The 27,736-nt window shown below is 41.7% G+C and overlaps 17 protein-coding genes across 17 annotated transcripts in view; all 17 read left to right on the top strand.

Moving 5' to 3' along the window:
- Positions 1-21,773, top strand: part of Pcdha1 (protocadherin alpha 1) — a 257,373-nt gene extending 235,600 nt beyond the window's left edge. Inside the window, exon 4 of the mRNA NM_054072.1 lies at positions 19,062-21,773. Within this exon, the coding sequence (NP_473413.1) occupies positions 19,062-19,372 (311 nt within the window). The 3' untranslated portion in view covers positions 19,373-21,773. The remainder of the gene's footprint in view (positions 1-19,061) is intronic.
- Pcdha4 (protocadherin alpha 4) overlaps positions 1-21,773 on the top strand; it is a 234,969-nt gene extending 213,196 nt beyond the window's left edge. The window contains exon 4 of the mRNA NM_007766.2: positions 19,062-21,773. Coding sequence (NP_031792.1) covers positions 19,062-19,372 — 311 coding nt within the window. The 3' untranslated portion in view covers positions 19,373-21,773. The remainder of the gene's footprint in view (positions 1-19,061) is intronic.
- The window catches only part of Pcdha8 (protocadherin alpha 8), a 195,191-nt gene extending 173,418 nt beyond the window's left edge, over positions 1-21,773 (top strand). Inside the window, exon 4 of the mRNA NM_201243.1 lies at positions 19,062-21,773. Within this exon, the coding sequence (NP_957695.1) occupies positions 19,062-19,372 (311 nt within the window). The 3' untranslated portion in view covers positions 19,373-21,773. The remainder of the gene's footprint in view (positions 1-19,061) is intronic.
- Pcdha9 (protocadherin alpha 9) overlaps positions 1-21,773 on the top strand; it is a 189,778-nt gene extending 168,005 nt beyond the window's left edge. Inside the window, exon 4 of the mRNA NM_138661.1 lies at positions 19,062-21,773. Coding sequence (NP_619602.1) covers positions 19,062-19,372 — 311 coding nt within the window. The 3' untranslated portion in view covers positions 19,373-21,773. The remainder of the gene's footprint in view (positions 1-19,061) is intronic.
- Positions 1-21,773, top strand: part of Pcdha10 (protocadherin alpha 10) — a 182,338-nt gene extending 160,565 nt beyond the window's left edge. Inside the window, exon 4 of the mRNA NM_009961.1 lies at positions 19,062-21,773. Coding sequence (NP_034091.1) covers positions 19,062-19,372 — 311 coding nt within the window. The 3' untranslated portion in view covers positions 19,373-21,773. The remainder of the gene's footprint in view (positions 1-19,061) is intronic.
- The window catches only part of Pcdha11 (protocadherin alpha 11), a 176,800-nt gene extending 155,027 nt beyond the window's left edge, over positions 1-21,773 (top strand). Inside the window, exon 4 of the mRNA NM_009960.1 lies at positions 19,062-21,773. Coding sequence (NP_034090.1) covers positions 19,062-19,372 — 311 coding nt within the window. The 3' untranslated portion in view covers positions 19,373-21,773. The remainder of the gene's footprint in view (positions 1-19,061) is intronic.
- Positions 1-21,773, top strand: part of Pcdha12 (protocadherin alpha 12) — a 167,428-nt gene extending 145,655 nt beyond the window's left edge. Inside the window, exon 4 of the mRNA NM_138663.2 lies at positions 19,062-21,773. Coding sequence (NP_619604.1) covers positions 19,062-19,372 — 311 coding nt within the window. The 3' untranslated portion in view covers positions 19,373-21,773. The remainder of the gene's footprint in view (positions 1-19,061) is intronic.
- Positions 1-21,773, top strand: part of Pcdhac1 (protocadherin alpha subfamily C, 1) — a 97,522-nt gene extending 75,749 nt beyond the window's left edge. Inside the window, exon 4 of the mRNA NM_001003671.1 lies at positions 19,062-21,773. Within this exon, the coding sequence (NP_001003671.1) occupies positions 19,062-19,372 (311 nt within the window). The 3' untranslated portion in view covers positions 19,373-21,773. The remainder of the gene's footprint in view (positions 1-19,061) is intronic.
- Positions 1-21,777, top strand: part of Pcdha2 (protocadherin alpha 2) — a 248,457-nt gene extending 226,680 nt beyond the window's left edge. The window contains exon 4 of the mRNA NM_198117.2: positions 19,062-21,777. Within this exon, the coding sequence (NP_932785.1) occupies positions 19,062-19,372 (311 nt within the window). The 3' untranslated portion in view covers positions 19,373-21,777. The remainder of the gene's footprint in view (positions 1-19,061) is intronic.
- Positions 1-21,779, top strand: part of Pcdha3 (protocadherin alpha 3) — a 241,576-nt gene extending 219,797 nt beyond the window's left edge. The window contains exon 4 of the mRNA NM_138662.2: positions 19,062-21,779. Within this exon, the coding sequence (NP_619603.1) occupies positions 19,062-19,372 (311 nt within the window). The 3' untranslated portion in view covers positions 19,373-21,779. The remainder of the gene's footprint in view (positions 1-19,061) is intronic.
- The window catches only part of Pcdha5 (protocadherin alpha 5), a 227,388-nt gene extending 205,609 nt beyond the window's left edge, over positions 1-21,779 (top strand). The window contains exon 4 of the mRNA NM_009959.2: positions 19,062-21,779. Within this exon, the coding sequence (NP_034089.1) occupies positions 19,062-19,372 (311 nt within the window). The 3' untranslated portion in view covers positions 19,373-21,779. The remainder of the gene's footprint in view (positions 1-19,061) is intronic.
- Positions 1-21,779, top strand: part of Pcdha7 (protocadherin alpha 7) — a 213,853-nt gene extending 192,074 nt beyond the window's left edge. Inside the window, exon 4 of the mRNA NM_009957.2 lies at positions 19,062-21,779. Coding sequence (NP_034087.2) covers positions 19,062-19,372 — 311 coding nt within the window. The 3' untranslated portion in view covers positions 19,373-21,779. The remainder of the gene's footprint in view (positions 1-19,061) is intronic.
- The window catches only part of Pcdhac2 (protocadherin alpha subfamily C, 2), a 43,986-nt gene extending 22,207 nt beyond the window's left edge, over positions 1-21,779 (top strand). Inside the window, exon 4 of the mRNA NM_001003672.2 lies at positions 19,062-21,779. Coding sequence (NP_001003672.1) covers positions 19,062-19,372 — 311 coding nt within the window. The 3' untranslated portion in view covers positions 19,373-21,779. The remainder of the gene's footprint in view (positions 1-19,061) is intronic.
- The window catches only part of Pcdha6 (protocadherin alpha 6), a 221,273-nt gene extending 198,260 nt beyond the window's left edge, over positions 1-23,013 (top strand). The window contains exon 4 of the mRNA NM_007767.4: positions 19,062-23,013. Within this exon, the coding sequence (NP_031793.2) occupies positions 19,062-19,372 (311 nt within the window). The 3' untranslated portion in view covers positions 19,373-23,013. The remainder of the gene's footprint in view (positions 1-19,061) is intronic.
- Gm37013 (predicted gene, 37013) overlaps positions 1-27,736 on the top strand; it is an 889,226-nt gene that overhangs the window by 213,237 nt on the left and 648,253 nt on the right. The gene's annotated exons all lie outside the window — the stretch shown is intronic.
- The window catches only part of Gm38666 (predicted gene, 38666), an 874,243-nt gene that overhangs the window by 198,254 nt on the left and 648,253 nt on the right, over positions 1-27,736 (top strand). The gene's annotated exons all lie outside the window — the stretch shown is intronic.
- The window catches only part of Gm38667 (predicted gene, 38667), an 868,072-nt gene that overhangs the window by 192,083 nt on the left and 648,253 nt on the right, over positions 1-27,736 (top strand). The window lies entirely within an intron of this gene.

Below are 27,736 nucleotides of genomic sequence, written 5' to 3' on the forward strand. Positions count from 1 at the left end.
CAAAGGAACTTGAAAAAATCATCTTCATAGAAGCAGTCGGCTTTGCAGTTGAGAAGGTCACTGCCTAATCTGGAGAAACATATTCAGGTCAAATGTTGACTGTAGATCAGGGGTCTCTAGGGAAGGCTCATAAGGGTTCCAGTTGCTGGAAGTGAGTGTGTGGGTTGTGGAGGGGATTTATTCTGCCTTGGCATTGGAAGCCTCCTTGCTGTCTATCAGCAGAAGGGTAGGGAGCAGAGATAGATGCTGTTCTACCCTAATCTAGTCTTGAAGCCAAGTACTTCCTCAGCAACCATCTTGTCTACCTTCTAAGAAGAGGACTAGGTAAAGGATGGGAAGGGCTAGTACTAGAGGTGATATTACCAAAGGAAATCCATGAAAAGGGATGTTTGGGTTCTTGTTTAAATTGAGAGCTTTGTAGAAGATATATCTAAGAGGTGTAACCACTGAAATTTGAGGTATGAAGAAGTACCTTTGGATGGCCAGATTTGGGTCAACAAGAGAAAAGAGACAACGAGAAGTTTGTTATTACTAGAGTCATACCTTTTACCTGCTGTATCCCAAACTCTTAGTCTCTGGATCACAGGTGCCATCACACGTTTTAAAATAAAGACTTAAAAATGAAAAAATGAGTGAGGGTTGTTTTGTAGACAAAATTCTAAACAAGCAAGGTCAGTGTTGATGATTCAAGAAATTTCAGCATATCGAGTTTATGTCCAACTCTGTCCAGAGCTCACATGCCATGCTGGGCCAAAACTAAGTAATGAAGTGATATTTTCTAGGTCTTCTGTTTTCCTTTTTTGCTTTTGTTCTAACTCTACAGTATAGACTGTGTTGCTTAAGAGCATATGTGTTCCATTTCTGCTCTCATAATTACCTGGAGTCAGATGGATGCCAAGTGAGCAACTTAGAATAGATGCTCACCAACCTGCATGAATAGAGGTTAGATTTTGGGTGGAGAAGGTCACTGGATGTGTACACAATAAGGAAGATACATTTGAGTCCCTGAGTTTACTGATAAGCCATAGAACACAATTCCCCACCCCATTTTTACCAAAGTCTACTAGGAAGGTTGTCCCCTGCCTTCTGCCTTCTCCTAGGACTGGAGATAGAACTCCTCCCATGGTGTTTTCTAGGCAAGTGCTCTGCTAACTGAGCTGTATTCCCAGTTCTCTTACTAGGAAAACAAAATGAAACAAGCAACAACAAAACTCAATACTAAACCACAAAAAAACCAAAACAAACAAACAAACAAAAAACAAACAAAACAGTCCTAGGGAGATTTTCCCAGTGAATGTACTAATAGGAAGGTCTTTGTTGATCAGCTCTTAAAGTCTTTAACTCTTGAACCATTGTCTTTTGTACTATAGAGACAGTCTTTTAGAACAACAGAAAGATTTAACAGCAATAGCTACTATTTATTAAAGACTGTGAGAGAAGTATTCCCCAGGCATTCCATAATTAAATAACTGTGTGTGTGTGTGTGTGTGTGTGTGTGTGTGTGTAGGGGAAAACTCAGAGGACAGCCTCAGGCGTCATTTGTCAGGTGCTTTCTACTTTCCAGTTTTATTTATCGACAAGCAAATAAAGCTTGCTCACTAGCCAGCAAGCTCTAAGGTTCAATCTGCCTTTGCCTCCTCAGTGCAACACCGTGTTTGACTTTTTTTTTTTTAAAGCCTGGGTCTAGGGATCAAACTAATGTCTCTGTCATTGCCATGTTTCAAAGAAGGAAGTGGAGGCTTAGGAGAAGTAAGTGATTTCCTTACATCACGCAACTGATCATAGGGTTTTGCTGATTTTGTATTTTCAGTGTCAAGTAAAAGGCTTACACACACCAATGAATGCTTAAGAAAAATTTATTGAATTCTTTAACGAATACAGTGCTAAGAAGGCATTTCAGCCCACGTCTTCCTGCTGCCAAACCCTATTTACCATGTTCCTGTCATGTCCTGTGTGGCAGGGTTTGTTGCCTGAGCTCTCGGCCAGCTACAGTGGCCTGTACTGGTTTCATGTTACTTCTATCACAAGTTCACATAAATTTTGTGGCTTAAGATATCTCAAAGCATCTTGAAGTCCCAAATGGACTAAATCATGGTGTATTCAAGGCACTAAAGCAAGGACCCACTTTCCTTCAATTGCCAATAACATGTTTTGTATTTCCATCTGAGCCCCACATCAGGCACTCTCAATGTGTATATTTGCATGAATAGTATATTCACAAGAATTTAGGTATTCTCTAGGAAATGACAACTTTATCATGTTTCCTATATCATTATGGGTCTTCTCTAGCAGAATCATTAGTACCCATTTCTACTACCAGTCTCTCTAAAGTAGTTGAAGTCCTTTCTATTCTGTCTCTAAAAATTCTTCCAGACTCTACCCAATGCCTAATTCCAAAGCCACGTTTATGTTTTTAGTTGTTTGTAACAGCATCATTCTGCCTTAGGGTGCAAACTGTACTTCTGTATCCAAAGATCACAACAAGTTAACACAAAATAGGTAGTTTAAAACAATATAGCTTGATTATCATTTTTGAAGATCAGAAGCTCAAAATAGGCTTCACTGGCTAATATAATGGACTTGGAAGCGCTACGATATTTTTTAGAGGCTCTTCCAAAAGCTGGGCATGGAGGCACACAGGTGTTATTCCAACACTGCAATTCTAACAACTGGGAGGCTTAGGCAGGAAAATGTGGAGTTGCAGGCCAGGGTGGGTGGTATAGCATGAGCCTGTCTCAAAAGTCATTAAAAGAATAAGAGGACCCATGTTTTTACACTCTGCAGCTTTTAGAGGCTGCCTGCGTTTCTAAGCATTTGGGTCCTTATTTCAGCTGCAAAGCCAGCAGCGTAGCATCTGCAAATCAATCTCTCTCTTTCATTTCTAAGGATGCTGTAAATGTACTGAGCTCACCTAGCTAATCCAGTACAATCTATCTCAAGATCTTTAATCATACAGGATTAAGATCACGCTTACCATGCAATATAACACACTTACAGGTCCTCTTTGAGAAAGGGCACATCATTTTACCTATGACAGGATCTTTGGTGTACAAGCAGAGGTGGCTGTGTGTGTGCATGCGCGTGCATGTGTGTGCATGTAGATAGTTTAATAAAGGTGAAAGTAAACTAAGATACATATTAGGAACGTGATTTTAAATCCTTTTAAAGAGATACCAATTGCCCTACCTCTAGTTGGGAATATTTAATCGTCTTTTCTCTCCAAATCTTAATGAATTAAGAGCAGATACAAGGCTGGTGTGATGAATCAGCAGGTGAAATGCCTACCTTGCAAGCCTGGCAGCCCAAGTTGAATTCCTGGAACCCACATGGAAGTGGAATGAGAGAACCAGCTCCGCAGAGTTGTTCTTTTGCTTCCACATGTTCACCTGGAGCGTGCACTACCCCTACATTATACAATACAATAGAACATACATAAATATATAAAATATAAAAAGCACATGCAAGGAGCTGAATGATCAAAGTTAGCTTTGTTGTTATTGGCAAAAATAATCTGTAGAATACTATCAGGGCCTCCAATTTCCAAAATGAAAGGGATGAAAAAAAAAAACAAAACAGGTATCCAGTTCCCTTGGTGGGAAGGGAGAGCTATCCTGGTTGATTGATTACTCATTACAAGTTCAAGGGGAGAATAAAGAAAGAGAATTTAGGTAAGGTATATTGTGAATACAGTGACTGCAGATACTTGGCACAGTCTATTTAGAATCAGACTTTCCCTATTCCCTTCCCCCAATAGAATAAACAGTTATTTCCTAGGAACAGTAGACAAAGGAGTAGAGTTAAAGGTCTCCTTCTTCCTAGTTCTTTCCGGAGCACATCACCCACGGGATAGAAATGCTGATCTGGTGAGCATTCTCTCCTCTCTGGACACAAGAGGACCAGTTCCCACCACATTACCATGCTAAAGCTTAATGCCGACTGGTGTGCACCTGGCTTAAGAACCTCGTTCTAAGGGTTGGGAGAAGACATGCTCTGAATCACCCAAAAGCTCTTCTGAAAGAGTAATCATGGGGCGAATAAAAAAGTCACTATCCATGAAGTGATGCCAGGGAACAATGCACATGGCCTGTCTTGTCTGCCTCTAGCACCTGTGCCTAGGAAGAAAAGGTACAACCAGGCCTTACTTAAAGAATAACAGAAGAATTAAGAACTTGATCCATGTGTGTGCACACTGGGATCTTGAGGATGGAAAGTGCATTATCCAGTATTCCTTAACTTTCCATGTTTTCCTCAAAGAGGTTTCCTATGTTAAAGACAGGAGTGGGGTAATTGGGACCTAACTCTCTGGGTTCACATGTATCCTGGGTTTTGTTTCTTAGGTGTACCTTGTATAAGAACCTAAGTCAACACCAGTTTCTTCTAAGATGTAATAGGCAAGGCACTTGCAAAGCCTCTCTGAGAGCAGGTGACTCCTCCCAGTGCTGATGGTGATAAGGCCTTGGAGCCCTTACAGAGCCTCCCGAGGAGCCACATCCCTGTGTGTTCTGAGTGGCACTGAGAAGTCAGTCCAGTGCTGTCGCTGAGGTCTGCTGTCGTGGGACTGTTCAGTCGGTGGTTCTTGTCACTTCAATTTCTTTGTGTTAGACCAAGAATAAGCTGATTCCACGTAATTACCTCTGGGAAATTTCTTTGGGGAGGATGGCTCTTTTGGTGTGCTACCTTTGAATCCAGGGATTTAGAGGTGGACATTAGCTTCTGTGATCTTTCTCACTCAGGGTCACAACCTTGCCTCCAGCATAATAGCCTCTAAGTGGCTGTTTGAAAGGCACTAGGAAGATACTTATGCCAACCGAGGCCCAGGCAGGTTGCTATAATTCCATAGCTGGTCACTGGCATCAAGTTTTCTTCTTAAAATTCTCATTTACTCCTGTTCTTTCTTTCTATCCTCCACTGCCCTGGCACAGATGGACATATGGAATTCTTGCTAGAGGCGCTATCCTTGGCTTGGTTTCAATATTGAGTTTGGTAGGACCCTTCTCTAGTATCACCCACCATTTATTACGCTCTTGTATAAGACCAGGTTCTAATCCAGCTGATGTGATTAAAATATTAAATATATAATATTTAGTAATTATGAGTGTAAAAATAAATAATAATAGTCACAATACACTGGAGAACAGAAATGTGTAAAGATAGAAGTATGACAGTGTCATGTGATTAAAACAGCCTGGTCATGCATGGGCAGGGCTGATTGCGAGTGAGGTGAGGGTGAGGCAGTCCAGAATGTCTGACTCTGTTGTACTCAGGTCAAGCTTTATATAAGTCAGCTGAGCTGGTCCATCTTTTCTGAGAGGATCCCCCAAATTATTTTTGCAAGATACAAATCTTGTCTCTAAAGCCATGAGTGATGGATGTCTGGAGCCTAGAAGACGGAATTGAGAATCCAGAGACCGTGTCTGGGGTTACTTGGCATTTAATATGATGATATAGTGGAATGGAAAGTATGAGAGAGGGAGAGAATCTCGGGCAAAGGAAACAATACATGAAAAAAAGAATAAAGGGAAGTAAATAATCTCGGTGACTACGATGCATGCCCGTGGTGGACAGGGTAGGAAAGCGAAAAGGAAATCAGAATGGAAAAGCAAAGTAAGCCAGAGTGTGTAGGACCTTCAATACTCTGATAAAACAACAAAAAAACAAAACAAACAAATAAATGACAAAACAAAACTGGTAGTTTACTTATCTGGCTGTGGAGCTCCACCCCACCCCCCACCAAGTTTGTTTTTAGAAAATGCTTTTATGAGTTACTAAGCTAACAAGAAAAGTCGTTTTCCTCCCTCAAACCAAGTTGGGAACTTTAGATGTCTACAGATAAGGAAGTAAAGGAGAGACAAACGAACTCACCTCCACCTCCATCCTCCCACAGTCACACATAGGACCGGACTGAGAGGGACCTGGTGTGATCATACCTGAGAGAGTGTGTATCATGAAGGCAGGCATGTTTAAAGCTGACTTCTTATTACCATGATTTATTAAACCTCACAGTGCCAAAGTCTCTTTTGTGTCACCAAATTGTGCAATAATATGTAAAACAAGGGAAACTACAATACATGAACATTGCTCTCTACAATACATGAACATTGCTCTGGATGGTTTTGTGTCAATCACCAAAAACAAACAAACAAAACAAAACAAAACAAAACAAAACAAAAACAAAAACAAAAAAATTAAAAAAAATTAAAATGCTACCAGCAATTATTTTCATTCAGTTTAAAATACCACAGTGCTTTGAAATATTTTTATTTCAAGTAGGCTTTGAAATATTTTTACCAGATTAAATGGCGGTGATTGAAGTGTGTAGGTCAAGGTGGTGATGTTGGTGAAGGTCTTCCATGCTCCTGTCTTCTTGTCACTGTGGTGTTCTGACAGAGTCTCCATTTTATGTCCTCGATGCAGAGATATCACTACTTGTCTAGAAATGGTTGCTTGAGGCTGAGAAGTGACACAGCAACCCGGAGCCTGGGATAGCTGCCAGCTTCTGAGACGCACAGATTGCGATGTGAGGGGGAGGGGAGAGAGGGAAAGTTTCAAAGAGCAACCAAAGGCACGGGATGCTTTACTTACTGGTGGGGCGTGGGAGGGATGATTGTGCCCTCACACACTGTGGGATTGGGCAGGGAGCTGCGACACTCCTGTATAGACTGCCACTGGGCTGGAGGAGGATACTAGCCAGTTCTAGGTCCAGACAGGCTAGGCTGGTTTCGCAGACCTCCACACTTAGAAAGACATCACTGTTAGGTCCCAAAGAAACCCGGGAGAAATAGCTAACTGTGTTGTCTATTAGCATACCAAAAACGTGTGCCTGGCTTCTAGGCTCACCTGCGCCTCCACTCAGCGCTTTTCATCCCTCTGCGGACCCTAAACCTCTTCAGCCCAGGGATTTCGCCTCCCCTCCCCCAGCTTCTGATTCCTATATAACCATGCCATTTAGGCCTTGAGCTTTCTTGGCCTGCCCCTTGGCCTCTTTTTCTCTTGGTTCTCTTCTTTCTCTCTCGCTCTTCCCCTCTCTCTCCTCTCAGGTCTGGACTCTTCCAGGTAACTCTGGCTGTACTCTCTCTCATATCTACACTAAAATCCTCCTTGAGGCTCTTAATTTCTTAACGACCCCCTCCCCATTTTCATGAGGCACTCCGAGGTATGAAATAGATCCTTGCTATGAAAGAAACAAGAATTTTGAAAATTAAAATTTCCACTGAACTAAAACAATGAGCAATGCCTCATTCTCTCATCTCCCAGGATGCTCATAAAATATTTTAAAGATAAAATATAATTGTATTGCTAATGTATATTGAACTATATGGTGCTGTTTGCATAAAAGAAAATGCCTCTCAGCTACTCTCCTTCAGTGAAACAGCCAATGTTAGCAATTTTGTGCACACCCTTCAAATAGTTTTTTTCTTTTTGTAAATATGTAGTATTTTATTTTAACAAGTCTTCTTAATATTTAGAGAAACAATAAAGATAAAACTTCAGAAGTCCCTTATAACATGCCCCAGTTTTTGGATTTGTGTGTGTGTGCTTGTTTTTGTGTCCTGTTTTTTGTTTTTGTTTTCATTTTACATCTCTCTCCTTCTCCCTCCCAGTCACCCCTCCCACTATCCTTCCCCCCATTCCCTTATCCCTTTTCCTCTGAGCAGGTGGGACTGCCCTGGGTATCCCCCTTTCCTTAGTATATGAAGAAGTCTCCGCGGACATATCCTCTCCCACTGAGGCCAGTCAAGGTAGCCCAGCTAGAACGTATCCCATGGAGAGGGACCAGCTTTTGAGATAGCCCCTGCTCCAGTTATTTGGGAGACACATGAAGACCAAGCCACATATCTGCTACATATGTGTGGGGAGTCCTAGGTCCAGCCTGTGGACCTCTTTCATTGGTGGTTCAGACTCAAAAAGTCCCAAGGGTCCAGGTTAGTTGACTCTGTTGGTCTTCCTATGGATTTCCTATCCTCTTGGAGCCTATTCTTCCATAAGAGTCTTCATGCTTCACCTACTCTTTGGCTAAGATTACCAGCATCTAAATCAGCTGCTGGGTGGAGCCTCTCAGAGGACAGCCATGCTAGACTCCTGACTGCAAGCATAACAGAGTATCATTAATGGTGTCAGGGATTGGTACTTGCCCATGGGATGGGTCTCAAATTGGGCCCATTATTGGTTAGCCATTCCTTCTGTCTCTGCTCATTCCCAGTGCCTGCATTTCTTGTAGACAGGATAAATTTGGGGTCAATAGTTTTGTGGGTGGGTTTGTGTCCCGATAGCTCCACTGGGGTTCCTGCCTTGCTACAGGAGGTAGCCTCTTCAGTTTCTGCATCCCCACTGCTGTGAGTCATAGCTAAGGTCACTCCCATTGATTCTTAGGAACCTCACTTATCACACAGGTCTCTGTCTTGTACTGGAGGTGCCCACCACCTCCCCACCCTCCTCAGTTGCAGATTTCTATTAATTCTCATGGCCATTGGCCCATCTCTCCAGTCCTTCTCCATACCTGATCCTGAACCCCGCAGTCCCTTCCCCATACCCTCTCTAATGCAATTCCATCCCTCTATCTGCTTCTTAGGACTATTTTATTCTCCCTTCTAAGTGAGATACAAGCATCCTTCCTCACTTGTGCCTTCCTTCTTGTTTAGCTTCTTTGGGTCTGTGGAGTGTTGCATGGGTATCCTGTAGTTTATAGCTAATATTTACTTATAAGTGAGGCATGTCCTTTAGGGACTGAGTTTCCTCACTCAGGATATTCTCATATACTTTATTTACTTACTTAATACAGGGTCTCTTTATGTAGCAAGGTTAACTAACCTAGGACTACTTGCTGTGTTGCCCAGTGTGGACTTTAAACCTTGGTCCTGCTGTCTCTTGCCTCCTGAGTGCAGGGAAGGCGGGTGTGCGAGCACTAGCCTCAGCTAACAAGCTTCGTGTTTTAGAGCAGTTCACAGCAAAATAGAGTAGGAAGGATGGTGCTCCCTCTCACATGCATGATCATCCCTCACTGTGGGTAGGTGCTCTGCTCCAGAGAGGAGGATAAAACTAAACTGATTAATCCTTACCACCCACAGCCTGTAGTTTACATTAGAGTTCACTCTATCAAACCTTTAAAACATTTATTTAGTTCTGTAATTTTCATAAATCAAAGTGGGATTTGCTATGCATGCTAGTGTACAACTCATGAACACTATTTTTTTACAATACATTTTTATATGTTTGTGTGTTTAACGAGTACATAAGTCAGTGCAAACACACCTGCTTATTTTTTGTTTTATTTTATGTACATGAATGTTCTGCCCACAGGTATGTCTGTGGGAGGGTGTCAGGTCTTCTTGAAATGGAATTTTATAGACACTTATGAACTGCCACGTGGCATGTGTGCGCTGCCATGTGGTTGCTGGGAAGTGAACCCTAGTTCTTTGGAATAGTAGCCAGTGCTCTTAATCACTGAGCCATCTCTCCAGCCCCTGATCTACTTTGTTCTTTGATAAGGCAAGTAGTACTAAGTTGTAGGCCTATAATTCAATTTATTTTTACCCTATTTCCTTCTTTAGTATCTTCATTTGTAAACAATGCAATCTGCATATTTTTATACATATGACTTATACATTTTTCACCAATATCCATGTGTGGTATATTTCTAGAAGTAGAATTGTGATTGTCATAGGGTATAACTTTACAGTAATGCTATTATTAAGATACATTGAGAATCCTGGAGCAGAGAGAAGAGAGAATTTATTTGTAAATGACAAACTATTTCACTTCCTGTAGGAAGGCAAGCATTACGTTTGTGCCAGTTACTCTACCATAAAACTCATATACACACCTATTTCTCTCACTGTATTGTAACTCTTCAAGAATAGGACACCTGTTTGTATTCACTTTCCCAACTCATATCCACATCCTTATCGCCTGCTATAATGACCACTTTGTTGTAAATAAATATTTAGTGGCATAAGTAATAAAGCTCTGGAGAAGAAGGTATTTTACTTGTTTTACAGGTGGAAACCATTAAAGCAATGTTATAGAAATAGTATAGAAGAAATGAGAAGAAAGATTAGTGGCACTGATGTTTGAGCCCAAGGCTTTGGCTGTCCTAGGACTTGTTCTTTAGACCAGACTGGCCCAGAACTAACAGAGATCTGACTTCCTCTGCCTCCCAAGTGCTGGGTTAAAGGCACATGTCACTACTGTCCAGCATCCCAGGGCCACTGATACCTAATCTAGAGTGCTTTCTTCCAAGTCTTAACTAAGCAATCATTTCCAGAGGCCTTGAAAAATCATTGTCTCCCTCCCAGCCACTTCTAAACTGGAAAGGTGACCCTCAGTGACACCTGAGAAGGTCAGACCCTCTGGGATGAGGGTCCCTGAAAAAGAGATTTCTTGGAGGTCCTGCCCACAGAAATAAGCTAACAGCAGTATTTGTACTAATGATAATTATTCTTTATTGCAGTGTCTCCTTGTGCCAGGCATTCTTCTCTGTAATTTATGAGCCATGTCTCTTTTAATGCTCACAATCCCATTAGGTGGATATTGTCATCTTTGTTTTGCACATGAAAATGGTAGGCACTGAGAGAGCCAAGAGACTGACTGCTCAAGGTTTTATAGCATGTGAGGAGCGAGGATGAGGTCCTTATTCAAATCTGTGACCCCATTCTGAAACATCTGAATTCTAAGCATTATCCCTTAGGGTGTCATAGTCAGCTGCCATGGAGGGGTGTGGATAAGGTTTTTGAGAAGAAATGCTATAAAGGGAAATTCCTTTTTCTAGATCCTAGAGAACCTAAGCAGCCAGGAAATAAAACAGAGAAAACAGGCAGCTTGAGCTGTGGCTGCGTTGTGGAAGACCCTGGAAGAAGTTTGATTTGATTTTTTTTTCAAGCTAGGGAAGTGGGAAGGTATGAGACCAGTCATTCCAATGTTTGAATCGGGATTTGGAGCACGTGATGCCTTTATACTCTTAACCTAGAAATGGCAGAGTTATTTTGGGCACAAAGCGAGAGCTGTGGCTTTAAAAATATGCCAACTGTATTTCTCTCTTCCGTTCCAAGATTACTGAAAATTAGCCCAGCTGTGGCCCGAGGCACCAAACAGTCATAGAATCTTTTTCCAGATCATCTCATCCCACCCAAAGAGAGTGAAACACCAGGAGTGTCATTTCTGGTGACCCCTGGCGATCAGCCTGTCACTTGCCCAGTCTGATTTCCAGTCAGAGATCAAAAAGCTAGGCCTGTGAATCTAGAGCAGCTCCACCCTACACACTCACACACGCACACGCATGCACGCACTCTCTCACACACACACACACACACACACACACACACACACACACACACACATATGCATGCAGACACACACATATGCATGCAGACACACACACAGCACACTGCCAGGCTTCCCAAGGTGTGTCTGTTCAAAGCAGAAGCCATTGTCCTACTGAGCCAAGGGCCATCGAGAGAATGACTTTTCAGCTTCATTACCAAATCCCTGTGTGATTCGGAGCAAATCAACTTGCTGTAATTTAAGCCTTCAGATGTTTTTCTGAAAAATAAAACATTATTTTAAATCCATATTTAAATAGATTTAATTAATTATAATAACTTAAAATTAGTCAAATAAATACACATAGGCAAAATGCACAAATAAACTGCCTGGCTCATCGTAAGAATTCAATATCCTTTAATAAACGAGTGAATCTTCCGTTTCTCTATCTTACTAGCAAGTAAGAGTTAATGGGGTTTTCATTTTGTGCCAGGCCGGTGCACTTTAAGAAGAATTACATTTAATTTCGTAACAACTGCTATTATTACCCACTTTACAAATGAAAACCGAGGGCCGAAGATAATAAAAGATATCTGGAACACCATAATTTACACCATGTAGCTAGGTATCTTGGTAACAAAGTTTCAAGCTTTGTAGAGCTCAGGAAATACATGCTGGCATTTTTTTTTATGGGGATTTTTTTTCCTGTGTCCACTTTAAGAACCAAGAAGCTGCAGGAAAATGAAGGATGTGGTTGGTTGGTCCCCAGGTGGTTGTAGTCTTTCTTTTGTCTTTCTGATCCAGGACAGGCCTCAGGTTTCAGACTCTTCCCGAGTTTTGAGTTTTGCGAACTGTGATGTAGGTTTGTGCAATTGATCAGCAGCTGACGGGCGGTGCTTCTCCAGTCAGTCCACAAACTCAAGAAAAGATGGAAGTAAGGAGGAGGGGATGTTTTCCATCTATAGCCCGTTTTTTTGTCTGTTTGTTTGTTTTTGTTTTTTTCCAGCAGTTTGAGTGTAGATTTTGTTGTTGTTGTTGTTTCTGTTTTTCCCTTTAGTCAAGCACGAGCATGTATACAATTCTAAACTCAAGCTAAATTCTGAAAACAGTACTGGAGCAAGAGCCCATTGCACTAAACTAGAAGACACAAAGGAAATCAGGGCCGCCATAAAGAATGCAGTGACTGTGTCTGTGGCGCGGGTGGCAGAAGCAGCTAGAGAGAGGGAAAGGCAGGGTGGCACTGAGCACAGAGCCTCTGGATACTCACATGCAAACCCCAGACGAGCCTTTGGTAACCAGACTCTTCCCTCAGCCGCGGGGATCAGCGGCAGCAGCAGCCCACCCCTGATCAGGAACAGTTCAAGGGAGCTGGCTGGCTGGCTGGCTGGGCCGGAAGCGCCTGTAATCATTTAATAGCCTTTGCTGGGTGCACTGACAGATCAGAGTGGGCGGTAGGCAGGCTCCAAAGTGCTGTCTGGCAAGATAGTCCTCGGCTTTAATCACAATGATGGGTTTTCTGGAAGCTCTTTATTAACCTCGGCACTGAATCCCAGAGATGGTAACAAAGGGATGAATGGGGAGACGGGGGAGGGCCTGAAACCTGGAGGCTGAGCTGTGATTTTCCTGACTCCTCACCCTCACATTCGCACCCCTCCCCCACCTTCGTTTCTTTCAGCAGATTCTAGCTCAGAATCTGCAGCCCCTGCCTGCCTCTCTGCCTCTCTTGCATCTCTGCCTCTCCAAGATGGAAACAAAACTGATAGCCATAACAACATCCGTACATGTATTATATTTTACATTATCAAATGACCTTGATACACAGTTCAGAATGTGCCTCTGCAATCTGCCTAGATTCTAGTGCTAGGCCACACCGGTTAGTAATCATGTGTCCAAATTGGTCCTTAGGCCCTACATCTACAAAACAGGTACACATGTTAGCAATGCCTATTTCTTTTAGTTTTCATTGTCCCCCTTTTGTTTCTACAGTTCAGCATGGGGCTTTGGGGAAACATTTGCAGGGTTGGCACAGACCGCAACTTCTAAAGACCCTCCCCTGGCTTTTGAGTCCCCAGTCATTCTTAGTCCCTGAAGAATGCCATGAACCCATGCAGCCAGACTTAGCATGAAAGAGGAGAGAGAGAGGAATTTTGCCCAGAGACCACTGGACAGTGCCCAAGTGGATTATAGGATTACACGAAGTTGCCAGCTAGCTACTTCCGGAAAGCAGTTTTTAAAATAAAAAGGGAAGATTTGTGCTTTTGAAAAATGCATGCAGTTCTAATTTTTAAGTTGTGAAGAAACTGGCCAGGACCAGAAAGAAAGGAAGAAAGAAAGAAAGAAAGAAAGAAAGAAAGAAAGAAAGAAAGGAAGGAAGCCAAAGTTTTTTTTTTTTTCATAATTGTGATTCTACTTTACTAAAACTTCTAAATCTTGAGTTGTCATCTGAATATATGGAATGGCTCTTCCTAAGGATCCAAACTCCTGTGGGTTTGATATTTCTTATATCCTCTTTCTAGGATCTTAGAAGTCCACCTATTTGGATTTGGGGGCAGTGGGTGTCCTGGAGATTGGACTCAGGGCCTTGCCTTCTGCATCTTAAGCAAGAGGACTATTACAAATCTATATTCCTAGCCCTTTACTACTTAAAACAAACAAACAAACAAACAAACAAACAAAAAGCAAAAACGGTAGTCAGGGTCTCCCTAGGTGGTCCAGGCTGACTTTGAACTCCCTCTCTTTGGATCTTGATTGACTGAGTCTTGGTCCCTGGGAGGAATGGGAGGGGCCTTGTGGGAACTCTAAGAAGGAGAGGAGGTATCTTTAAAAGAAGAGAGATTTCCTTGGTGGACCATTTGCTTGGACTGGCTTGCAGGTGGAGTTTGTTGTGTCTCCTCTTATCATGTTCAAGAGGAATCCTATCCTTGGACCTTCCTGAAAGGTACAACATTTAGCAGGCAGAGCTAGCCAGGGCTCTGCAGTTCCCTTGCTCTGAGAAATCTGAGTAGAAAGGAGGCCAGGAATGGCTGTCTCATCAGATCCTTGAGCTGAGCTTTCGCTTCAGTGAGTCTCAATGCAGATGCTGCTGATGCCCTCGGAGGTGTTTGCCTTACAAGAGACCAGAATAGGTTATGCAGCACTGTGCCTGGGGGGTACTGGAGAACCCACACCTCTGCCTGCTCCACAGAAGCTGAACATGTGGACAGTGTACCTGAATAGCTCTCTGGCTGCCTCTTCAGAGTTTAGGCTGAGTCAGTTAGAAACCAAGACAGCCAGCAAAGGCTTCCTGAAATATAAAAGAGGGCAATTAGCTCCTGGAGTGCGGGCTGCCTGTGAAGCTTCCCTAGGCCAGTGCACATGGCCACTAGTGCCCTTCGCTGCCACAGAATGAAGCTGTCTCTGAGCTCTGAATCTCTGGGTGATTACAAGAGAGCCCTCATGTAGAGTCCTGGCTGTGGCCAGAAAATGTTCTGTTCTGGGCTTTTGTAAGGGCAACTAAACTCCAGTGGTACTGAAACCTAGTAGTGGACATCAATTCCGAGGCTTTTAAACAGTTTTAAAACATTTCTCTGGGCTGAGACTATAGCCCAGTGGCAGATTGTTTATGTAGTGTGTGTAAGGTCCTAGGTTTAATCCCCAGCTGCATTCTTTATTTATTTTTTTATTTTTAAAGGCATAGTGACACTGGCCTATAATCCCAGCTATAATGGAAACTCAGGAAGGAATGTAGAATCAAGGACAGCCTAGGCTACAATAGTTTGAGGACCAGTTAGGCAAGACCTTGTCTTCAACTAAAATAGATAGATAATAGATAAATGGATAGATAGATAGATAGATAGATAGATAGATAGATAAGATAGATTGAGACAGGTGGTGTGTCTCAGTAGCAGACCACTTACTTAGCATGTGAAAGACCTTGGGTTTCAAGCAAAAATGGAGACACCCCAACACCCTTTTCTTTAGGGGGGTTTCTTTCAAAGTCAGAGCCTGTGTCTGAAAATTGATCAGGTGGATTCTGGCTGAGCTAAGCTGAAGATTGGATTATTTTATAGAAAAGAAATTAGTTTTAGCCTCAGAGCTGGGGTAAGTATCTCTTGCCCTATCCCTGGAATGCTGTAGCATTAACCCTACCAAGGGAATCCTGCTATGAGAAAAGGAGTTTAGGAAAGAAGGATGCTTCCTGTCCCCCCTTCCCTGCTTGCTCTTAACTCACAATTTATCCAGCTCTCCCAGTTCCAAGCACTGTCATACACACACACACACACACACACACACACACACACACACACTAGGCACTGGTTATATTGGTGAACATATCTATGTCTATATATCTTGCCTCTGTAAATCTTGCAGAAGTAGCTTTTACTGGGTGAAGTAGCTTTTACTACTTGGCCTGAATGGTTATAGAATACATCTCTGAAGAGACATTTAATCACACACTGGAATGGTGGAGTTCATAAGAGAGGAGGGAAGGGCTGGAGAGATGGATCAGTGGTTAAGAGCAGCAGCTGAGATATTCAGTGTTCAGATCCCAACAGTCAGCACACTCATAACCATCTCTAACTCTAGTTTCAGGGGGATTTGACAACCTCTTTTGGCTCCTTCCAGCTCCACACACATGCATGATACACAGATAGACATGCAGGCAAAACATGCATACACAGAAAATAATTTTCAATGAAATTTTTAAATAATGAGAAGGAGATCACTTGAGATGGTTCTGGTTTCTCTTCTAAAGTCACTGTTATATTTTATGATACGTCTTGAATCTTGGAGAGAGAATCTTGGAGAAGATTTGCACTGAAAACATCTTTTTTTCTCACGGCTTAGTGCAAACCTTACACCTTCAGAATCTACCTAACGTTTTCAAGATCTTGAGGCAAAACAACCCCATGGATGGAGAATAAAGACATCATATTACAGGTTATTCACAGCTCTTATAAACTATACTAAAAGAGTCATCTTTCCCCCTGTTGAGGCAGTAGACAGTTTTTGAATAATTTTAAGTGGAAAAGTGATCTCATCTGAGTTCTATTTTAAAGAATTTTACTTCCATTTTTAAAACTGGAGGACTTGAAAGAATAAGGATAATTTGGCTACAATGTGGGAGATTAGAGAGGGACCAAGAGGAAGTAGGAAAGCGGGGGTGGGGGTGGGGTGGAGGAAGCTATTGCTTTGGTTTATATAGATTATGATATCCCAAAAAGAAGAGACATGGGGGAGTCGGATGTACTTAGAAGGCATCAGTAATAAGTCTTGGCAATGCATCGCAAATAAAGTGGACAATAAAGGAAAGCATAGCTTTGTGCACATCCTGGCTTGAACAGCAGGGTCAGTGAGATGGTACATGTTGAGACCAGAAAGAATTAGACAGGAATGGAAGGGAAGAACCAAAAGCTTGATTTTAGATTTTATTCAGTTTGCAATTTCTTGAAATTTGTAAGTAGAGACATCAAAGAGGCAGTTGGATACAGCAGATTGAAGCACAGAGGGATAGGAACTTTAAGTAAAAATCTGTATCTCATTAGTACATATTTATACATTTATATTTATTTGAGTTAATTTAAGGCTGTCCTTGAACTTGTTACGTTGTCCAGGCTGTCTTTGAACTTTTCCATCCTTCTGATTGTGCCATTATGCTTGACTTTATTATTATATTTAGATGGTCATTTATCCCCCCAAACAGGACTAAGACCCTAAAAAGAGAGTATAGAGATAAAATAGAGATGAGAGTCACAGGCCAAATCCATCAAATGACATAGGTGAGGAGGACCATGCAAAGGAAGCTGGTTTAAAAGAAGGAAGGTCAGGATAGTGTTCTGTGCTGACCTGAGGACACATCCACAAAATATGGAAGAGGAAGCTGGGCAGTGGTGGCACACACCTTTAATCCCAGCACTTGGGAGGCAGAGACAGGCAGATTTCTGAGTTCAAGGCCAGCCTGGTCTGCAGAGTGAGTTCTAGAATAGCCAGGGCTACACAGAGAAACCCTGTCTCGAAAACAAAACAAAACAAACAAACAAACAAACAAACAAAAAAACCAAAACATGGAAGAGGAAGAAAATCTCTCTGACTCCTTTTTTGCTTTTCTAAAAGCAAAATATAGATTTGCAAAAACAAACAAAAAATGCTTGTAAAGACACTAAGGAAAACTAAATATAACCACCAGAAAATAGCTAATGTTGGATTTGGCCTAGACTTGAGTCTATAGTAACAATGTGTACTAACTAACCAGTTGCCATTTGCCATTTAAGTTGCTGTCCTTGAGGGAAAAAAAGTTTATTCTTTTGTCTTGTCACTTGTCTAAAAATTCACTACTCTTTATTGAAACCTATGAAATTCGATTTAGAGCCATCTATTGGGGAACTATCTAGTCCTTTGGTATTTCTATGTCTATATGGAATACATGCACTATCAAGCTTCTCTCTCTCTCTCTCTCTCTCTCTCTCTCTCTCTGTCTCTGTCTCTCTCTCTCTTTCATCTTAATCTGCCATGTCACAGAAGTACAGACCAATCTTAAGATTCCATGGGTATATTACTCTCCTATGTAACAAAGAACTCATAAGTCATTGTTTCAAGAAGGAAGTGACAAGCGTTTCTGAGAGGTTTGATAGGATAGGAATGAAAGGCGACTATTGGTTTAGGAAATAATATAACAAACTTGGTGTGGACAATGTTCAAAGCAGTAGCACTCAGGGATGCCAAGGAAATGGTTGGAAGTAAGGCATGGAAATACCAGGTGTGAACAACCCTGAGATGCAGAGGAACAGAAACAAGTTATTTGACTGAACTTTCTGTGAGTCGCCCCAAAAGCAGAGCCGGGTGCCTAAACCCTCTCATGATGTCAAAAGGTTCCCGTGTCATGGCTCCTTGCGTCACCTTTCCATCCCTCTCTCTTCCCATCTTTGGCTTCTCTTCTAAGTCACTCTGACACTTCAGGGCACCCTCTGTGACTCCATAGTCATCTTCTACAGGCTCAGAGCAAACGGCACTTTACATCTACAATCCCATATAACCGTCTCCAAAAAATTAACAATTTTCTCCTCTGTAGTCCCACAGTGTTTTGCATGTGCCTTGGTGGCCTTGGTGTATAGACTGTGGCCACTCTGGGGAAGGAAGCTTGCCTTGGGGGTGAAATTGGAATACTTTATCCACACAAATAGATTTGGTTTGCAGCAAGATTTCATCTTCTTCTACTTTGAAGTAATCTCTATACCCGATGTCTTTCCATTTCATCTCTGTTTTATCCATAGAATTAAGGCAGACAGTTAATTCAAATGGTCCATTTATAGTTTGGGCAGAATTAAGAGGGAAAATAAGCAAGGTGGTGGAGGCACACACGTTTAATCCTAGCACCCAGGAGATAGGTGGAGCTGTGAGTTCGAGGCTACCCTGGTCTACAGATTGAGTTCTAGGACAGTCATGACTACACACAGAAACCCTGTCTAGGAAAAAAAAAACCCAAAGACCAAAAGAACAAAAAACTAAAAACAAACAAACAAACAAACAAACAAACAAGAGAGTAAAAATAAATTTGTACCTGGTCAATCAATACACTGAAAGTAGCATTTTCTGCTTTAAGCTTGGATATTTCCTGTCTTGTTCCCAGGTAAGTTTCCATAGCTGTGTTATTCAGGAAACTCTTCCCAGAGAGTCAAAACTGTGTTATTAGAAAACTAGATGTGTGGGCCCTGTGGTAAGAAAATCTGCCCTGTTGATTGTTTCCAGACACTGGCAATTTCTCCCCCTTGTTTATGGAGTAAGGGAGGACTTTCACTGTTGTTGACATTTGATGCTTTGTCTTTCAGAACCTGAGGCAGGAGAGGTGTCCCCTCCGGTGGGCGCCGGTGTCAACAGCAACAGCTGGACCTTTAAATACGGACCAGGCAACCCCAAACAGTCCGGTCCCGGTGAGTTGCCAGACAAATTCATTATCCCAGGATCTCCTGCAATCATCTCCATCCGGCAGGAGCCTGCTAACAACCAAATTGACAAAAGCGATTTTATAACCTTCGGCAAAAAGGAGGAGACCAAGAAAAAGAAGAAAAAGAAGAAGGGTAACAAGACCCAGGAGAAAAAAGAGAAAGGGAACAGCACGACGGACAACAGTGACCAGTGAGGCCACCAAATGGAAACAAGCCACTTAGCCAGTTTTTGTAATAATGGCAAATCTCTCCCATGTAGCAACTCCCCGCTCCTTTCTCCTATGACATGAGCCCTCAGAAATCTGCAGAAAGTTCCCTGTGTCTGTCTTGATCGCATTTAACAGGTTTTGTCTTAAAAAGCTTTCCTAAGTCTGGTGTTAACTCTCTCTCTCTCCACTCTGGCTTGTTTTCAGAACCTAAAAAGCAGACCCAGGTTTCCTTTCTCCCCCGCCGCAAAGGAGAAGCTTCCCAGCCCCGCCAGTGAGAGTTGGACTCTCTGCCCTGTGCTTCAAGCATCCTGTCTTGATGATATTTGCAGGGCAGGCTGAAAGGTATTCAGGTTGAGCAGTTGGGTGTTTGTGGTCACTGGGTATGTGTGGCTACCAAGAGTGTTGGAGAGCCTGGTATTGGCTGGGATGGTCCAGATTAGACTAGTTAACACAAGGAGGGCTGGGGCTCAAAGGCACATCAACACCGGGAGTCTTTCATCTGGAGGGGGAAAATGTGAAACTTACAAGGACCAGACTTTCTCAATCTCTCAACTAGACATATGATGGCCATCCTCTAACAGACAAAACCATCCCCACCGGCAAAGCTTTAGGAGCCCCTCAAGTGTGCTGGCTATAACATCACTGTATTCAAAACCTGCAGTATGCACACGAGCCAGCAGTTCAAGCGTTTAACAAGAGGGTCGGCCAGGGCAACAGAAGCAGATCTGATGTGTTTCCTGTACACGTCCTTGTGCTCACGCTATTAAAAATTCTTTTGCACACAATGTTTATGAAAAGGTCTCATCCTTTTCCAACAACACATATGCAAAAGCAAAAGAAAAACCCAAGACCTCACTTTATGCTGTTTGTTGTTTGATAGATTTATTAAAAAGAAAAGAGAAAGTCGATAGCTATAAATCTTTAAAGGAATATGATGAATACAATCCCCCCAACCTTCCCTCAAAAGAGAATCCAGTCTACAGCCATTTGAAATGATCGTTGCTGCTACAGAAGTGCTTTAAGAGAATTGCCTGGAACATCTGTATTATCCCGGCCACCTGCCAATCACAGCTTTACTCTTTCAGGTCACTCTGGGGCTGCCTCTTGCATGTATTAATTACTAAATAGAAGGATCTTTCTCTCTTTTCTAAGAAAAATGATGTGCACTTTGATTACACAACCTTCTCTAACCCACGATATCAAGACCCAGAAACTGAAGAAAAATCTTGTTTTCTCATGCATACAGTGAGCAGACTTTTCATTCCTCTGGTTCTGTGGTTGTCTCGGTGTGCTAGCCTACACCTCCACCTTGTTTAGCTTTCCTTTTCTAGAACACTCTGAATTGCTAACCTTACTAACACCTATGATGTTACCTGAATCAATCTCCCATATGTATGCTGTATGCTATTATAAGACTCCTGAGATATACTTACTCTGTGCTTGTGTATGTGAATGTTAATGCAACTATTACCTAGAGTGAACTTTAAGCTTTATTGTTGAATGTAAGCCCATTATATTTCCTTTTGTACACCTGTGGAAAAGTGGAATAGTGTTTTTTTTAAAACCATTGTTAATCAGCTTTTGTGTATGAAAGACACAGTAAAATTTCTTTCTTAAATCAAGATGCTGGTGATTCAAGGAATTTTATTTATGGTCAGCCAAGGGCTGTCTCTTGCCAAGAATCCTGCTGGCAAGGGAAAATGGATAAAGCTGGTTTTTTTTTTTCCTAGTAAGAATTCTGGAATAAATACTGAAGAAAGTCCCTGAGGGTATGCAAGCACAAAATTGTACCAATCTGACCTCTTTGAATTTGCAGACTGCTTTGAAATGCTATCCGGAATATCAGCTTGTAGAAAGTAATAAAATTTACTGTTACCATAAATAAGACATTTTAAGTTTATTGTGCACAACTTAGATGTTTGATTAATTATATTATCTACTTAAAAGCATATAAAAGAGGTAGGAGTCTGTTTTAAAAGGCATAAAAAATCTCAAAAAAAAAAAACCTGTCTTGTCTACTTTTAGCTTCATTCTCCCATATTTTGAAGGGTGTGTAACTTCAGCTCTGCAGGATTGCATGGGGTAAAACTCGTTGACAGCGCATGTGAACCATTGCTACATTGTAGGTTGTGATCATTTTGCCCCACTGAAGCCCATGTAACTGACCTTACGTGCCTTTTGAACTAGGAGAATCGGGCTATAATTTATTAATGATGATAATGATAATGTATATGTACAGCACTTTTTAACCTTACAAAGTGCTTTCCAATTCGTGTTAGTTATTAGTTATTACAGCTGTAAGGATAAAACACGTCATGTGGATTCATTTTTAATTGGTGCTATTGGTATTTCCTCTGTTCTTGCTAATAAATGGAAATGGTGGTGTGAAAGCAATGGTGGTCATTTCTAAGTATAAGAGTAGGAGAACACGGGACACTGATGGTCATGACCCGTTACTGCTCAAGAGTCTGGCTGTTACCTGGATCTTGTTTGTCACGGAGGCAAACAAGGGTGGGATTAAGAGTCACACGTTACAGCCAGGGGAGTGATGATCACTTCCTGCTTTGCTATTTCAATCTGACAAGAACTACAGTAAATCGGTTTTTATGACTAGAGACCCCTTCCTCGGCCATCCTGTTTAACTATTTATTTAGCCCTTGTACCTCTCTACAATTAGAAAGCCAAGTAATCACACAAACACAGATACACCACAGACACTCACTCCAACACACATGCCCATACCACACGACCACATACTTCACACACATACACACACACTCCACCCACACCCACATTATACACCCACACACATAACACACACACACACACATATCCTACACACATATACTCACACACGCCTATAACACACCACAACACAGTTCACACACATATACACACCCTTCACACATATTACACACACACACACACACACACACACACACACACACACTACACTACACACATACCCTCCACATATATCCTCCCATACATATACTCACACACACCTACAACACACCCCATACACACCACACATATACTTTACACACACACTACACACATACACACCCCACACACACCCACACCCACTACACCCCCACCCTCCCCACACACCACCCCTACAAATTTTCTTTTGTTGATGACATAGTACTTAACCTCCACCCTCCTGGATAGGTTCATTCCATGCTACTACATTTTCTGTTAACAAGTAGATAGATTATCCTTTTGAAGCTTAAATTTTGATGAGCATTGGCTTTAGATTCGATAGTTCTCAGTGTGGAACAGTCCTCCTCTCTTCCAAGGTGGGAGGAGAGGGGGCATCAGTTTATGTCAGAGATATTTTTGTCTTCCTTAATTGGAAATGAGAATGCTGTGGCTTTCATTGAGACTAAAGACACTGCTCAACACCCCACAGTTCACAGGAGAGGCCCCCCACACACAAGAAACGAACTTTCTAGTTCAAACTGTTAATAGTAACAAGAGTGGGGAAGCTTGAGAGAGGGAGTGACAAAGTGGAAGGGAGGTGCTGTTAATAACCCCTCTATGGTTTCCACAAGGATGGCAGCAGCTGACTGGGGTGTCAGGACTACCTACGCATGTAAATAACATGATATCTCTCTGTAGCTAGCCAGGAGCCGAGCAAGATGCTGCTTCTCAGTTTTCCAGGTCCAGTCTACTCACTCCCAAAGCCACGAGCGCTTATATCTGTGGGGAAGTCTTTTATCAAGATGATCTTCACAAGGTTTAGGCACAACTTCTGCCACATTGTGTAAGGGATAGTCATTAGTATCAACAATCCTTTCCCTTCCCTCTTTTTCTTAAGGGGAGTGTTATCCCATTCATCAAAATCGAACTAGAGATAGTAAAATAAATCCACAGAGAGTTGGCATTAGAAACACAGCAATCAGTGTGCGGTGACTCAGCAGGTTCGATGAGTCACTTGCGATCTGAGTTCAGTCCCTGGAATCCAAGATGGAAAGAAAGAATTGACTCTCAAGAATTATCCTCTCATGTCCACACCCAATCTGTGGCACATGTGCACATACACACATAGACAATAGTAAACACAAATTTAAAAAGTTTACTCGCACGTCTTTGCTCCATCTTGGAGGAAAAGAAGTCCCACGACACCTTTCATATTTCCATCACGAATAAAATGAATTTGAATTCTTCAAGTAAGTAGTTAAATGATCAATCTGTTTGTAGCTGTGTCACCTCTATGATCAGTGATTTGAAAACACCCTGGGCTTGAAGTCACCTTCACGTACAAATGGATCAAACTCTTTGAGTCTAAGCACATAGGGTAAGAAAGGTGAGGCCTCTGGTGACTCTTTTGGGCAGATGGGTTAAAAGCATAACCAGAGACCTTAGCCTGGCCTAGACTCAGACAGGCAATAAAGGACACATCAAAGTGAGTTTCCTTAAGGTTACTTTGAAAGGGACTCCTACATAAAGCGATGAATTTATCCATTAAGACAGCTGTTCTCAGCCAGGCAGTGGTGGCACATGCCTCCAATCCCAGCACTTGGGAGATAGAGGCAGGCATCTCTATAGGAGTTGGAGGTCAGCCTGGTCTACAGAGTGAGTTTCAGGCCAGACAGAGTTACATACAGGGACACTGTCTCAAAAGAAAAAAAAAGAATCACAATTAATTCACTCTAAGAATGAAATTTTCCAGTGAATCTCTAGAGCCTTGGCTGCTGGCTGTTTGATAAGATTCTGAGTCTTGGTGTTTCATGATAGTGATTTTTTTTTTAAAGTTTACAACTGCCCTAAAGTACAAATGTAAGTGACCAAACATAAATAGAACTCTTGTGTTAAAATCTAGATTTCTAATCCATTTAAACACTAAAAATGTACTAGGCAAGTAAACAAAACAGACAAAACAAACAAAAAAACCCCACAACATCAGGGCTGGAAAGCAGAGGTGTCTTTAGGAAATGACAAGATGGTCACTCCTAGTCCTATTTAATTACAGTTGCACACGTTTCCTTTTCATGGAGAAAAAATCACATTATTTCCTCTGATTAGCTTGGCTGCTGATGAGCAGGACACAATGCAGCCTGCAATTAAGACACCCCTTTTACTCAGGAATAAGTGTGTGCATGCACGCTTATGTATGCAAACACACCTCTTATTACTAAGAGGTGCACTATAGTCAATAAAGGCGGTGCTAACCTCCCTTTGATATGCACTCAACAGTGGTACATGACAACCCTATTGTTAAAGGACTGAAATAAAATGCTTGTTGGTTTCCAGTTTCTCCTGAGACTGATCCAGGGAGATCACTTTGGGCCTGCTGAAATCTGAAACCTTGAGAAACTTTCACCCTAAACAATCTCCAGGCTTACATTTGCCCTTAAGCTCCTTTAAGAAGCACTAGAAAATTTACTTCCATAATAGAGTCTAGCCTGTATAAAGAAATGAGGGATTAAACAACGGAGAAAGTTAAATGAAGATATGGAGATTGTGAAAAGTAGAATTCAGTATTTCATTGTTACAAAGTTGTCATATGATATGCATGGAGCTCTCTAGCCCCAGAAGTGATAAGCGATTACTATAAACATCAATCCGTTTAAAGGGAGAGCTAAAAGAAAGGACAGCCAACACATAAGTATGTGGGAGATTGATGACGTGGCTCCCATTTTAAAGTTTTGCTTCTACTGCTTTACTGTGATTTTATGTGATGTTGAACTTCTACTATGAACGTCTCACACGTTCTTTTTAAATAAACCCGTAAGAAAACCAGAGGTTCATGAAATGACCCAGCAGATAAAGGGGTTTGCTGTCATACCTTAGAACCCAAGTTCAGACTCCCACAAGCTTTAAATGTTCATGAGCACACTGTTTATGAATAGATGAAATCCTGTTTTAAAAAGGAAAACCGTTACACAGATAACCAATGTGAGCTATTCCCACATTTTCCCTCTGTGCGTGCATCTGCACATATCACACACAGGCTAAGTTGTTTTTGAAGTAAAAACAAAACAAAGCAAACACTGCTGTGATTGTTCCCCTGCACAGTTTCTAACTAATAATAACAGAGACTTCCTCAAGTCCCATAAAAATTCAGATCTCAGTGTACTCAACTTTTTCCTTTATTAATGTCTGGGTTATCTCTAGATTTTGCTACCAGAAATAAGAAGTACCACGTGTTTTCAGTGATAAACCCTGTACTTAAACCTTGTATATTGTACAGAGGAAGTTTGCAGGGTTGTTAATGAACATTTATGCATCTCTGTCTACAATAGTCACATCCCTCTATCTGAAAACAAATTTAATTTTAGTATTCTACAGTATATTTTAGCTCTGTTTATAAATAAATGATGAAAAACAGGAAGAAACACAAGGAAAACAGGAAAAGGCTAGAGAGGTTTATCTTCCATTTATTTATCCAGAATAATAAGGTACAGGGGTTCCACATTAGCAAAAGACTGATACACGTGTGTGAAAACAAAGAGCCTCAGAATTAAAATACCTTCTTGGCTTTAAAATCATCTGGCGGGGGGGAGGGGGGGCTGGAGAGATGGCTCAGCGATTAAGAGCACTGACCGCTCTTCCGAAGGTCTTGAGTTCAAAACCCAGCAACCACATGGTGGCTCACAACCATCTGTAACGAGATCTGACTCCCTCTTATGGAGTGTCTGAAGACAGCTACAGTGTACTTACATATAATAAATAAATAAATCTTTAAAAAATCATCTGGTTTTACACTGAGGAGAGAACCCCTCTCATTTTCGTCTGGGTTGTTACATCTCACCCGAGGAGTAGAACTTGCTATCTGAGGAACTGATTTTACTTCAAAGACAAGCAAATTTCCTCTCAAATAATAAAGTTGACAAGGAAGATCAAGGCAACCATTTGCAAGCTTAAAAAACAAAACAAAACAAAACCTGAAAAAACCTCAATTGCAAAACCATCTGACTGAAAGCTTGAGAGGATTTTTCTTTCTAAATTACTGATAGCATTTTCTTTCCCAAACCAGTCTTTCTAAAAGGAATTGCATTCCCAAGTCCCAAGGCTTATTCCATTCTCCACGGCTGACAGCATTTCTTGTCCCTACAAAGCACAGGTTGCCTGTCTGCTGCAGTAGTTTTCCAGACTTCCTCCCCCTTTAGGCCAATTTCTCAGGAACCTTGGGTCTCTGGACCCCAATCTTTCCTTTCACAGAGGCACAGCAGGATGACAGCTCAACTCCAACATCTGGCAAGGCCCTGCTTGAGCATCCGTGAGTGGGTGGTGCATATGCTTGCAAATGGTATCTAGAATCTCACCCCAGCAGGGCTAGATCTCACCCTGGGGGACTCTGGAGTGGGAAGGAGCTCTGGCAACATGCTGAGCACTAATCAGGTAAAATTAAAAATCTCTTGGATATTTTGTTGTGTACAGTTCTAGAACAGCAGGCTCAAAGGGCAAGACAAGATCGTTTCTACTGACATTCCTAGATGACAAAGAATCCAATTCCATTTAGGTGAAGCTAAAATAATTTATAACTAGGAAACATAGTTGTCTCATTAAAACTAAGGATGGGAATGAGGGTGGGCTCCCCCAAACGACCAAAACTAGCAGTTCAAAGGCCAGAATTCTTTCCTTTAAGTTTATCTTCCCCAATTATCTATCTTAATATGTTTCATTCTTCTCCATGTCTCTCCCTCCTCTTTCCCATAGCTTTCAAATCTATAGTTTCTTGGCTCTAGTGATCCATAAACAGTACCTCCTATTTCAGATTCCCAATTGTGAAGTATTCATGGATCACCTTTGGTCTCATCAGCCGTGAGCTAAAGGGCTGTGCCTAGGAATATGAATTTCAAGAAAAGAGGCAAGAAGATGCTTAAAATCCTGATAATAGATGATGTTTGGAAGGTATACACTAAGCACCAGCCACTGGACACTAGAAAGGGTCCAAAAGAAACTTCCTAAATGAGGAAACTGAGGCCCAGGGAAAGGAGAACAGTTTTTCCCATGTCACACAACTAGCCAATGACAAATTCCTTCTCCTAGTCCCATATACTACAACACTCGAGGCAACCAGAAGTGAACGACAGTACCCAATTCTTTATGCCCTCGGGAGCCATAATCCAGGGAGGCTGTGCTAATATTGGAGTATCTCACTGTTATATTTTATTTCTCCCTTTATTCAGAATAAAATGCCAATATTGATTTCTACCTGTTGATTCTAAAAGTATCACAAGCTTTTCTTTTTAAATAAGTTATATGGAAATCTGGAATTTACAAAAAATATTAAGTGAAGTACAGAGGCACCATTAGGACTCATTTTTCAAGGCATACACAACTGCATATAAACATGCATGCTCAAAAAAGCCTGATAAGTAGCAGCCTTTTCCTTTTTCA

This window comes from Mus musculus, chromosome 18, assembly GCF_000001635.26.
Source record: "Mus musculus strain C57BL/6J chromosome 18, GRCm38.p6 C57BL/6J".
NCBI lineage: Eukaryota > Metazoa > Chordata > Mammalia > Rodentia > Muridae > Mus > Mus musculus.